This window comes from Hesperophylax consimilis, chromosome 3, assembly GCF_061612785.1.
Source record: "Hesperophylax consimilis isolate HC1 chromosome 3, BYU_Hcon_1.0, whole genome shotgun sequence".
In the NCBI taxonomy this organism is placed as follows: Eukaryota; Metazoa; Arthropoda; class Insecta; order Trichoptera; family Limnephilidae; genus Hesperophylax; species Hesperophylax consimilis.
This window is the reverse complement of record NC_142838.1, coordinates 28,753,934-28,766,917: the sequence shown is the minus strand read 5'-3', so window position 1 is coordinate 28,766,917 and position 12,984 is coordinate 28,753,934. Positions and strand designations below refer to the sequence as shown.

Here is a 12,984-nt window from a genome sequence, read left to right as displayed (position 1 = left end):
ATACATATTATGCATAGTTTATAAAAAAGACACCGTACTTGCAGGCCTGGATTTATGTAGGTGCAATTGGGGCAGGATTCTTAGTAAAGCCTTCTTCCAACAAACTACATTGCTCATTTGCCTTATCTTGCTGTTATCGTAAAAAGCACCTCCCCGTGTATTAATGAATGAGCAAATATGACGTCAGTATAAATACAGCTTTGTAAAACATTGTAAAAGATCTACAAAGAGAAAAATCATTCTTAAATTAAAATATTGAAGGGATTTTTCACAATTCTCCGTAGATTTCAAAATGCGATAAATTTAGGAAAAAAATAATTTCGGCCATTTCAATCGGAAGACATCCAGTTGACAAACCCAGACAAAGTTGACAAAAGTGGGCAAAGATTGGGTCAGCAATAGATAGAGGTCGATGAAGTGGTACAGCTCACGGAAGCCTGGAGACTATTTCCTAAAATATTTGCCTTTGTGAGGGGATAGAAGGAAAAGAGGAGAAAATGAAAGCTCCTCCTGGCGCCGCATTACTTGGTATTTGTTAATATATACATAATGATTACTGGCATTAAAAAACACATAAGTTCAGTGATATACCTTTTTTATTTCTCAATAAACATGACATATTTATTAAATACATATATGTATATATATAAACAATAATGGTGGTATATACGTGTTATAGTTAAGCGCACTTGAAGTGAAATGACAGTAAACTGCGCTATATAAATGCCATGTTATTATTATTAGGTGTAGGAAAAAAAAAATTAAAAACACAGATAGGTACATAACCTACATGATACATAATAAACGACGATGTTATCCGTGACGAGAAAATTGTATTTAATTGTGAAAATGCTGATTTTTTTATCTCTATTTAAATGATGGCAATTTACTAAAAAATACACATATTGGCAAATATTTTTATCTGAATCATAAGAAAAGTTTTTAATTAATCACAAAAAACGCATTACCGAAACAGAAATTATTTGATTGATTATGATTACCGCAATCATTCAACTCCAATAAATTATTATCATAAAAGAATTAATAAATCACCATAATTCTTAAAAGAAAATTTGGAAGTATATGTGATTAAATAACATTTGTTAATCACTGCAAACAAAAATCTTTATTATTTTCTAAAGGAAATTAACAGATTCAGAAAAAGGCTTCAGACTTCGATAAATATTTTAATAATATTCATTGTAGACCTGATTTAATAGAATGTGACTTCCAAATACTCGAATTTTCGTAGGATATTCAAATATCATAATGTTTCGTTTAATCTCTCAAATACCAGGTATCAAAAATAATACTAATAATCATTTATTTATCATTATATTATTATGTACGCACTGACAAACTGCACTAACGGCTTAGATTTATCATTCACCTCGATAGCAAAACTCAACTTTTTTCACAATTCTTGCAGAAAATCTCAGAAAACTCTGATTTACTTTTGTGAATCTTCGTAGAACGATATTATAAGCAGATGTATTTGTTAGAATGTTCCTTTGAAATGTTTCAATTTGTAGACTGCAAGCACCAATTGTTTTGATAGAACTGATCGGTGGAACTAGATTGCGTTTTTTCGGTTCAACTGGGTTCGGTAACTTTGACCTTTGTAAATCTGGAGTCGGTGAAGGAGTTGTCAGGCTGTTCTTTGCGGAACTGACGTGTTTGGATTTTATCTTTGTTGATCTAGAGTGGGAATGATGTTATTGGTGGTAAGTTGTAGTTCAAGTTTGTAGGTTTGATTTTTGTAGATCTGGAGTAGGTAAGCTGTTATTGGTGAAACTTGAGTTTGTAGCGTTGATCTTTGTAGATTTGGAGTCGTCAGTTTGTTTTTGGTAGAACTGGCGTGTTTAGCTTTGATCTTTGTAGAACTGGTAGTAGGTGGCACGAAAAGAGCTTTTTACGAGAAGCTGGCCCCGCAGTTGCTGCAACGCCTGTCCCTCATGACAAGACAGCACAGGATGCCGATGGGGAAGAAGAATATGGCCAGGAAGATTCCACAGCAGGTGAAGTCGTCTTGCATGACGCCAACCCTGCAGGATGGGCATCCGCCCATGGTGATGACGGGGGTTGCCATGATGACGTTGGTGTGCACCGGGGGTGGCGCAAACTGTGGCTGGGACTGCTGGGGGTACTGCGGGGGGTACTGCGGTGGATACTGCTGCTGGGGGTAGGGCTGAGGAGGGTAGGGCTGGGGAGGGTAGGCCTGCTCACCTGGAAACACGGGATAGTTGCAAAGTTAGAATATAGTAAATGGTAAATATCATAATGATGCAAACTATTTTTTTTAATGATAAACTAATGTTTATAAGACAAGGTTTCAAGCATAGCACAAAGGATAACAAATTATTATAAGCAATAATTAGTCGCCTGAAATATCAATACAAATTGAAAATATCTCCCGAGTAAAAATAAATGCCGCCGACGGGAATTGAACCCGCACCTTCTGATGTTCGGTCAGGTGCTCTGGACCACTGAGCTACGTCGGCTTATTTCCAACACGCCAAATAATTCAATGTGTACTAGAACTTAGGGGGAAATTTAGCACTAACAAAACCTTTCCTACAAAAATAAAGTCGGTTGTTTAGAGGTGAAAAAATATAATAAGCAGTACCTAATTGTTGATTGAAGTAGTGGATTTGTTGATTTGGTGAATGGATGGGTAGAATACTAGATCAAAACGTGCGACTAGGATTAATATTATAATTAATATAATGATAAGGATATCAAAAGAAAATCAAGGAGATATTTGATGGTGGAAGTGTTGGTGAAGAGGATTTCGATTAATATTTTTTGACGATTGAGCAGGTTGTTTGATGTTATTAAGGTAGGTCAAACATTACGCTATACGCATCATCCCTTGGCCTATTTCAGCATATCACTCGCCATACACTACCAATGAGAATGTATGGCGAGCGATACGCTTAAATAGGCCAACCCACAATAAATATAGCGCGCTTGTAGCGTGGTCTGTCACAGGCTTAAAGGTGCAGCGGGTTATTTGATAAAATTAAAGATGCAATGGGTTGTTTGATGGAATTGATGGTGGAGCGGGTTATCTAATGTGATTGATGATTCAATAGGTTGTTGTAATGATTGAAGGTGCAGTAAGTAGATAATAGTAAATTTTCTCATAGTAAACAGGTTTGGTTAAAAGCTTGAAAGATTAACGCGCTTACTAATTCCAAGCAATATACACTTAATACACTACGAAGTATTAGATAAACACCATACACCCATAAAAATATACCCAGATTGTGGCATAGTATGGAAGGAAAGGTCAGAAAGAGAGAGAGAGAGAGAGGGTTTGTTTTTATCATGCCTGAGTATGGTTAGTACATTATAGCATTTATTTCATGATGTTAGTAATATTTACATAGGTATGGATATAAACTTACATTGCCGTTCATATTATAGAAGAACTAAAAATTCCTATATTTGTATTATTTTCTTCAGGTCAAAACAGACCCCACCAAAATAAAATGTTATGAGGGTTACATAAGCATGATGTATATTAGATCCGATTACCGAAAAACTGAAAAAATATGATAAACAGAAATGCGTTCTTTCCGCAACATATCGAAGATATCATATTATAATAAACAGAACAGGGGGCCGACTATGTATCTTTCGGGTTGACAAACCAGTAAGTTCATGGTTTAACCTTTCCTTGCCGGTGCTGTCAACTGAATGAACATTGTCTCTAATTAATAAAATATATCTGTAAATATACTAAACACAGGGTTCAAATTTTTCTATATTATGTATTGTTCCGCAATGCATTTAAGCATTGCATTGAGTATTTACAAAGTATAAATATTTAACGAGTGTATAACACCGGAGGACGTGAAATTTTTTAACACCGTAAAGGAAGGGTTAATACGGGTTTGTGACGTGGCTAAACCGGCAGCAGGAATGTTTCGAAAGATACAGAGTAGGCCCACTGATAGCATAGCATGACAAAAGTAATGGTGTTATTGAACGAAATTTCTAAAATACTACGGTACCACCGCCGCCAGAACCATATATCGGATAACCAACACCTCTGCCATAGGTTACCCTAAGTGGTTCGCTACGTTTGGTGACTTAGCAGGGGTGCCCGGTTTCATGGGGTGAGGTTTTTCTAGGTTTTGGTGGCTGATGTGTCTGCCCACCAGCTGCGTTGATAGCGAGAGACCGGTTAAGGGAGACCCTTTTACCTTCCCAGCTGGACTCTCTCGACCCAACGTCTTGCACTGCAGAAAGAGGGATAGACTCATACGTCGCTCCTGGCCACACTAACCCCCAGATACCTACCCACCTCCGAACTTCAGAACTTTATCTTATTATTTCACTTTAAACCTACCAACTACCTTCTTAAATTTTAAGAAATTTTAAAATAAGAAATATTATATTGGATAAACAATCTACGGTATATTATCTTTTTTTACTTTTAAACAGCATTTGGATTTGAATTTTTGCGCCTATTTCGCGACTTTCATTAATTTTATTCTTATTTTTTTTATTTTTTAAGAAAGACAAACATTCCCGTATTGCGAATAACCTGACAATATTTGAAAATCTCCTACTACCACCACAGTAAGCGGAAAATGTTGCTTGTGTTGTGATGGATGACTTAGCCAGCGGATGAATTTAATACACTACGCCTGGGTGATACGATCCCATACGACCCAAACGCGATGTCAACTCAGCCACCGACGGGTCAAGTAGATATGGACAACTAGAAAAGAGGAGGTATGTCTCTTCTACAGAAAAATCATTATAGACACGCATCAAAAGTGAGAATGGACATAAATGGGTTTTAATTTGAATGTTTTTTTAAATTATTTAATTAGTATTACAGTTATATAATTTAATTATTAAAGTATACGGCAAACTAATCTTTAATAACTAAACACTATTCCAAATATTTTGCTGTTTTAGGTCATTAGTCATTATTGACTCCCAGAAGATTTTGTTTTAGATCATTAGTCATTATTGACTCCCAGAAGATTTTGTTTTTGATCATTAGTCATTATTTGACTCCCAAAAGATTCTGTTTTAGATCATTAGTCATTATTGACTCCAGAAGATTCTGTTTTAGATCATTAGTCATTATTTGACTCCCAAAAGATTCTGTTTTAGATCATTAGTCATTATTTGACTCCCAAAAGATTCTGTTTTAGATCATTAGTCATTATTGACTCCAGAAGATTCTGTTTTAGATCATTAGTCATTATTTGACTCCCAAAAGATTCTGTTTTTGATCATTAGTCATTATTGACTCCAGAAGATTCTGTTTTAGATCATTATTCATTATTTGACTCCCAAAAGATTCTGTTTTAGATCATTAGTCATTATTGACTCACAGAAGATTCTGTTTTAGATTATTAGTCATTATTGACTCCCAAAAGATTCTGTTTTAGATCATTAGTCATTATTGACTCACAGAAGATACTGTTTTTGATCATTAGTCATTATTGACTCCAGAAGATTCTGTTTTAGATCATTAGTCATTATTGACTCACAGAAGATTCTGTTTTAGATTATTAGTCATTATTGACTCCCAAAAGATTCTGTTTTAGATCATTAGTCATTATTTGACTCCCAAAAGATTCTGTTTTAGATCATTAGTCATTATTGACTTCAGAAGATTCTGTTTTAGATCATTAGTCATTATTGACTCACAGAAGATTCTGTTTTAGATTATTAGTCATTATTGACTCCCAAAAGATTCTGTTTTAGATCATTACTCATTATTGACTCCCAGAAGATTCTGTTTGAGATCATTAGTCATTATTGACTCACAGAAGATTCTGTTTTAGATCATTATTCATTATTGACTCCCAGAAGATTCTGTTTTAGATCATTAGTCATTATTGACTCACAGAAGATACTGTTTTTGATCATTAGTCATTATTGACTCCAGAAGATTCTGTTTTAGATCATTAGTCATTATTGACTCCCAGAAGATTCTGTTTTTGATCATTAGTTATTATTGACTCCAGAAGATTCTGTTTTAGATCATTAGTCATTATTGACTCACAGAAGATTCTGTTTTAGATTATTAGTCATTATTGACTCCCAAAAGATTCTGTTTTAGATCATTAGTCATTATTTGACTCCCAAAAGATTCTGTTTTAGATCATTAGTCATTATTTGACTCCCAAAAGATTCTGTTTTAGATCATAAGTCATTATTGACTCCCAGAAGATTCTGTTTGAGATCATTAGTCATTATTGACTCACAGAAGATTCTGTTTTAGAACATTATTCATTATTGACTCACAGAAGATTCTGTTTTAGAACATTATTCATTATTGACTCACAGAAGATTCTGTTTTAGAACATTATTCATTATTGACTCACAGAAGGTTCGAAGGAAGTCGTATAGATATCACTTAAGTCTTTGTATTTGTTTTGTAGCATTTTTCAACGAATTCGGTAAGATAATAAGTAATGTCTTCTACAAGTTCAAGATAAACCAGAATACGATACGAAGTACGAGTGGGCATATCTATGTGTAAAAACATATCTTCTTGATGCACTCGAATAAATAAAAAATATATATTCGTATTTCATGAGAAGTTATTTAATACTTCGTCATTCGTAAAAGGTGTCTGGTGGCGTAGAAGGATTCTTAGAAGACTAAAAGCAAATATGTTGATAATATCATTATTAGAATGCGTCAGCGAAAAAATGAAAGAAGATTCAAAATAAGAGAAATTATAAGTGCAAGAATTCCATTACCTAAGATTGTTGTTAAAAATTAGATGCTTTTCTGAAATGTTATTGGTTTGACGATGTAAATTAGGTGTAAGACAATGTTTGCAACAAGATCTTTCAAAACAACTTACAAAAGTGACACTGTAAAAACATATTGTTTATGTCTTATTCGGGCATTGTTAAAAAAAACACTGCAGAGAATGGGCACCATGAAAAATAAGCGTAAACCTAGCAAAAAGTTAGAAGAAGTAGTTCATGGATGTACAATGAAACATTTCTTATGATACAGGTTGTTTGCGAAGTGTTTTGCTATGAAAAACATCGTTTTCTTATCTTTATTATTATAAAATAAAGACGCTATCCGCAGCTGTCTGTTTGTGCGCTTAGTTATTCTAAACTACGTAACGGATTTTGAATATGTACTATCATTTAGAAAATTTCTTGGAGGAAATATTCAAACATGTCTAGTAACATGGCTTCCAGACTACCAGTAAAATTTGTCATACCAAGCCAAATAATTACCTTCCAGACTACCAGTAAAATTTGTCATACCAAGCCAAATAATTACTTGAAGCATAACACTACGTAGCTATTTATATATACATATATGTTTTATAACATATCAATAATAAACACATTATGTAAACAATGCAGTCAAAAGCTAGCAATCACAACAGGGGAAAAGTTTGCGCTTTATTCATAAGTTTTTTAAGAGAGCCTAAAAATGTAATGTTTACATGGACAGCTAACTCTTAATGTTATGAACATTGCAATTGAAATACAGTTGTTTTTACCATTATCTATCGATATTTTAGATGCCTTCCGGGTTTAGTTCGCGTTTACAACCAAGCTTCATCGGATCTGTGAATGCAAGCAAAACCAATTCGGTATTCCAAGATATATTATCCAATAAATATTGGTGTGAAATCAAATGTTTTGAATTCGACATTTTTTAAGTTAGTTCTAGGGCTGAGAATGAAGTATCTCTTTCCATTGGATTTGACCCATATTTACTACCGTTTACCAGCAAATATTGTCGTCATAATATTTGTTCTATCGATTTCCTGATCACAAATGAACCTGAGTACCTATACTATATGTAGTGGACTAGTAGATCATTGTTATTATCGCTCGAGGTTTTTCCGGAAACCGACAAAATCATCCTGTCATGATAAATAGTTATTCACGGATAGCAGCTATTCGCCTACTTTTTTTAACAATGATCATTTTAAAGACATTTAAATGCATATAAATAAATTTAAACCAAGCGTTCACAAGGTCAAGTAAATGCCGAATTTGGGACAAGTTAATGATACTAGACGATATTACCAATTGGTAGTAATAAAAAAAGGAAAAAAACTGTTCGGTTTTGAAAAATTGTAACTTGTATACTGGTTTATTTTAAAGCTAAATCGGAAATAGCCCTGAGTTATTAAGTTAGATAATATAAAATAAAATATATTTTAACAGATGTAGCGTTGCAGACACGTCCTACAACGCTACATAATATCTATAAACCTAACACAACGCATACCAAGTTATCTGTGCGGAAAAAAGTACTTTCTTGACTCACATAAACTAGATCATTTTAAAAATAAAATGAGATCGTTTTCTGATTCTGATGTGACAATTGACAATATAACTGTAGACTCACCAGTATATTACATGGAACATAATTTACGATACATACCAACATAATAAAAACAATGTATATTATTTTACACACACGTAAACAATGGTATGATGTCAGTATGAAGGGAAGGAATTTAATATTAAAATTAGCTATTTTCATGAGATTCACTGTCCTGGAACGAGATAAGTAAATTCTGAAGTTTTCCTTCAAGGAAAAGTCTACGTGTTTATCTCTCACTTAGTATATAAAACCGGTTCATGCAATTTTATGCATTGAGGAATTCAATATTGAAATTATCGAAGTAATAACATTTAAAGATTTATCAAAGAAATAAGGAGTGTAAGCAATGATAATTAATGTATATGCATAACATGAGAGTGTAGAACGTCACGGGTAGAATTCACACCACAGCGTCATCCTCAAGTCTCAAAGAGGATAGTTTTTACTTATTGCGAATACCTCAGCACAGGTTCTCCTATTTACAAAATACTACTCCTAACATATTTACATACAGCTACTGGTTTATTAACATTTTCTGTATTACTGAAACTTATTATCTATGTAAACTGTAATCGCCTGTTAAATGTGTGAACGAGAATTGTCGAGAATAGAAATAAAAAAATAACATATTAAACTGACTTCTTTGTTGGTTAATTGATCGGCAAAAGAATTACGTTATACCCCGTTCTCACAGGGCGATTTTAGTTGATCAAGTCGGATTTGAATGACACTTGAAAGCTAATCAACAAGTGTGAACAGCCTTTCAATAGAGTTGATCAAGTTTTTAGTTGAACGACGAAAGTTGAAAGCCCGTCTACTTTTGTTGTTCAAGTATGAGTCATCGTTTGATTTTCCCGCCGAATCGAAAAGTGTGAACATATGTTTCAAGTCGCTTGCGATTTTTAGTTCCCTGCGGTTAGACGTCTCTACTGAATGATGTTTATTGAACTTGGTAGTTATTATTATTAAATAACACGTCTCTAAATGTTTCAAAAAATAATTATTTTTTGTCTTCATAACATATTTTAGGGCATCAACTATTGCAACGAACACTTCTTTTATTAACAATGATATCGTATTTTTTGGAACTGTGTGCACATAAGCCAGACTTCAAAAAGAATCCCCCGTTGCCAGGTATCTTAGCGTAATTTGTAACTTAGTTTTTGCCGGGAAAGCCGCGCGCATAACCGAGTCCTGTTTTTGGATTTTTTCTTGAATCTTAGACTGTTAGGATGGGTTGTTTCGCAGAATTTGAACAATTCATCATTTTTCAGGTTCTGTGAAAGTCCTATTCAAGTTCTGTTATTATATCATTATAGGATAGTAGCTTGATAGAACTGAAATAATAACAGAACTAGAAAAAAACCGTCACATAACTTGAAAAACTTCTTTGAAATTTGAAGAATTAACCCGTCCTTAGACTGATGTACGTCAAACTGTTCTTCCGAAATTCGAAAATGATTGCGATAGCCTTCGGTTTCTTCTAACGCCTTATAATTTTATCCTTATGATGCATTTTTTAGCCCACATACGAAGTTTTTTGTGCTTTTTCATATTCTAATGTTCGTTCCGTAAAAGGTCCGAAATCATAGGGACGCATGCAGCGATAACTTCACTTGACGCCATCTTGATTAACAAAATCGGTTCGAGTTAAATTGAAATGTCTGAACGACATCTTGTTCAATTTTTGTCGTTCAATAAAAGTCGTTCAACTAAAATCGGTCTGTCAGAACGGGGCATGGGAAAAATATTAACTGGATACGAAAAATTCATTAATCCGTCACGATTAACAAACGTTATCAAAACGTACAAACTGTACGAAAACATTGGGTCAAAATGAAGGAAACAAAACTTCCGAAAACAACCGGCTTAAATCTTAATTTTTAAACGAAAGAGTTCTAAAATATTTTTTTAAAGTTGAAAGACTTGACATATAAGTTGAAAATATGTAAAAGCTAAGTTTTGCGTTGGTTATTTTATACATACATATACAGTCAAATCAATTCACTATTGAGGTGCGGCCTTCGGGAAAACGCCATAATAACAACTAACAATATACAGTAATTTCCCAGCGATGGAAAAGTATTGATTTGAGCGAAAAATGGCTATCACACTTGTATTTGTTCTTGTAATTTACGCTTAGGAAAACACATCTTCTTCATAACATTTTACAGAGTATGATAATCACCATACTGGTGTGATTATAACTACACAAAACCTTTAGTTTCATCCTACAGAACTGACAAAGACAGGACAATATTTATTGGCACATAAAATAATGATTTCAACAGTATGAATGACGCACTAAACACAATGTTTAAAGTAGTGTTATTTTTTATTAAAGTTTTATCAACAAACCTTGGTTGTATGGGGGTGGTGCCATTTTATTCTCCATGTTTAGATTTGTTTGCGAGATCCGAAAATATCACTGTACGCGCACTGCGTTAACTGTCACAAGTCTCTCAGAGACACGAGCACCGCGGTCGATGGCAAAGCAATTATATTACTGCTGATTAAGAACACAGCACTATTAGTAATAATGATAATAATGAGTAATCAGATTTGGATACGTAGGTAATACGTATGTCCACCGGGGAAGTATTGGGACAACTGTTCAACCGACCAACATGGAGCCTCTATTGAAATTGACGTTTGCCGTGGCTCTAGACCCGGACTTCACGAGAAGGAAAATAAAAATGTTCATGCATTTGTTATCATAAGCCCCACTGATAAACTGTTCGCCCTGTTGATATGAACTGATAAGTGACCGAGGCGCAGTGACTCATCTACACAGATTACACTAGCTGCATTCGCTCATCTTTTTATGATTATCGCGCAAGCCATTTTTGAGCCTTCGCGCGAACCAAATTATGATTATAATTATTTCTAGTGTGCCATTGTTGTTGTTAATGTGACGTAACGCCGTGAGCCGTGACTGCAGTGACTGCACACGTCAAAAACCTTGTAAATGGGTTAACTACTATTACTACTGCCACGAATCTACACGGAAAAAAAATAACTAAATAACTGAGTAATTTCTGGAACATTTTCTACGTAAAATAAGGCGTCGCTAATTTAACGATAAAATATCGGGATTATGATTAGTTTCTCATTTGACAGATTGCAGGTTACACCGGAGAAGCATACCATAACTAATAAATAGGTTAGCAAAAAGGGGAAGCCCGTAAAAACGCTGAAAACAAGGAGAGTCAAAAGTAATGGTAAATGTTGCCAACTCAGCTTTTTAAGAGCTAGGATTTAGCTCTAAATCGAGTTTAGTTTCTTAGCTATTTTTTTCAGATATTTTAGCTTTTCCACACAACTAATTGACGTAAAATAGTAAAAACTATATTAACAAGAATTTTCTTATTTCTATGAAGAATTATTTGGATTATGATGTATTTTTTTCACTAGATATGAGCTCTTTTTCTGCTGACATCTACCTTTATTTAAAAATATTTAAATTGGATATAGGACGTCACGCTGAGGTTGCACTGACACCGTACTGATTTTCTGAGAGGATTTTTTCTTCAACAGCCTCTAGACTTCATGTTTGATCGGAGGCCTTCATCTTGTTAGATCTCTTGGCGATTTTTACTCCTTCAATGCCAGCAGCTGTCTTCATGTTGTGAGCACCTCTTATTTTTCACATGCCCAGCATAGTCCCACATAAGTGTGGCAATTGTGACAGTAATTACACCTACCTAATGCGTTGTATTGACACAATAGTTTGGACTGGAGACACCAGACCTTGCATTATTGTTTGTGTTACTTCCAGTTTTGTAACGACGTGTTTTTTGTTCAAATTTTTTTGGAGGTCTTATTGTAAGTAATTACCTACAATCGGTATTTTTACTCTAATACATCTATTTTAAAAACGTCTAATAAAACTTTTTTTTTGGTTTGGCTCAGGATTGAACCTTACTTCCCGGGGACTGAAGTCAACTGCGCTACCGACCTAGCCAGATGCCGAGTGGGTAGGACTGACTTTTTTTTCGTAAATTAACTGCTGAAATGTGTATATGTCCGCGAGTACGGGATTGACACCAAAAGATGACATAATGTATTGTGATTGACAACAAGTCTTTCTGCTGAGTTTCTGCTCAATCAGATGTCGGAAAGTAGGTTAATTTCCGCTTCCAAGATTTACATTAATTCACCATCGAAAACAAAGTGAAATTCAAAAGATTAAAAAAAAAAATTTAAAAGGTTTTTTTTAGCTTCTAGTTATTATTTATTACATGGGTATGAAAGTTTTTTATTCACATATTGTTTAAATAATATTATGCTGGCTGCAATTATATTAAGTTCAATATTAAATATGGGTACCGCCGCCCCGGAACCATTTTTTAAAAATAAATAAACTGATTTGATGACTTAGTTGTATGTCGAGGTTTATGGGGCGATGTTTGTCCAGGTCTTGAAGGTGAATGCGTCTGCCCACCAGGCCGGTTGAGGGAGACCCTTTGACTTCTCCAGCCGGATTCTCGACTATAGTCTTACACCGCAGTGGGAAGGATGGATTCATACATCCGTCACTTATGGATATACTGAGCCTCAGTTTGTTACTCACCCATCAGACCTTTTTCCTTGCCAGAACATCATTTCCTTGCTAGGGCCTTCCAGAGCTTCCCA

The 12,984-nt window shown here is 34.4% G+C and overlaps 1 protein-coding gene across 1 annotated transcript; it reads right to left on the bottom strand.

Moving 5' to 3' along the window:
- Positions 1-586: 586 nt before the first annotated feature.
- LOC149425227 (membrane protein BRI3-like) lies at positions 587-11,104 on the bottom strand. The gene is made up of 2 exons (XM_089651026.1): positions 10,708-11,104; positions 587-2,226 (listed from the first exon to the last, which is right to left on the bottom strand). The coding sequence occupies exons 1-2, from the start codon at positions 10,742-10,744 to the stop codon at positions 1,913-1,915; spliced, it is 351 nt and encodes a 116-aa protein (XP_089507152.1). The 5' UTR covers positions 10,745-11,104; the 3' UTR covers positions 587-1,912.
- Between the last annotated feature and the right edge of the window lie 1,880 nt (positions 11,105-12,984).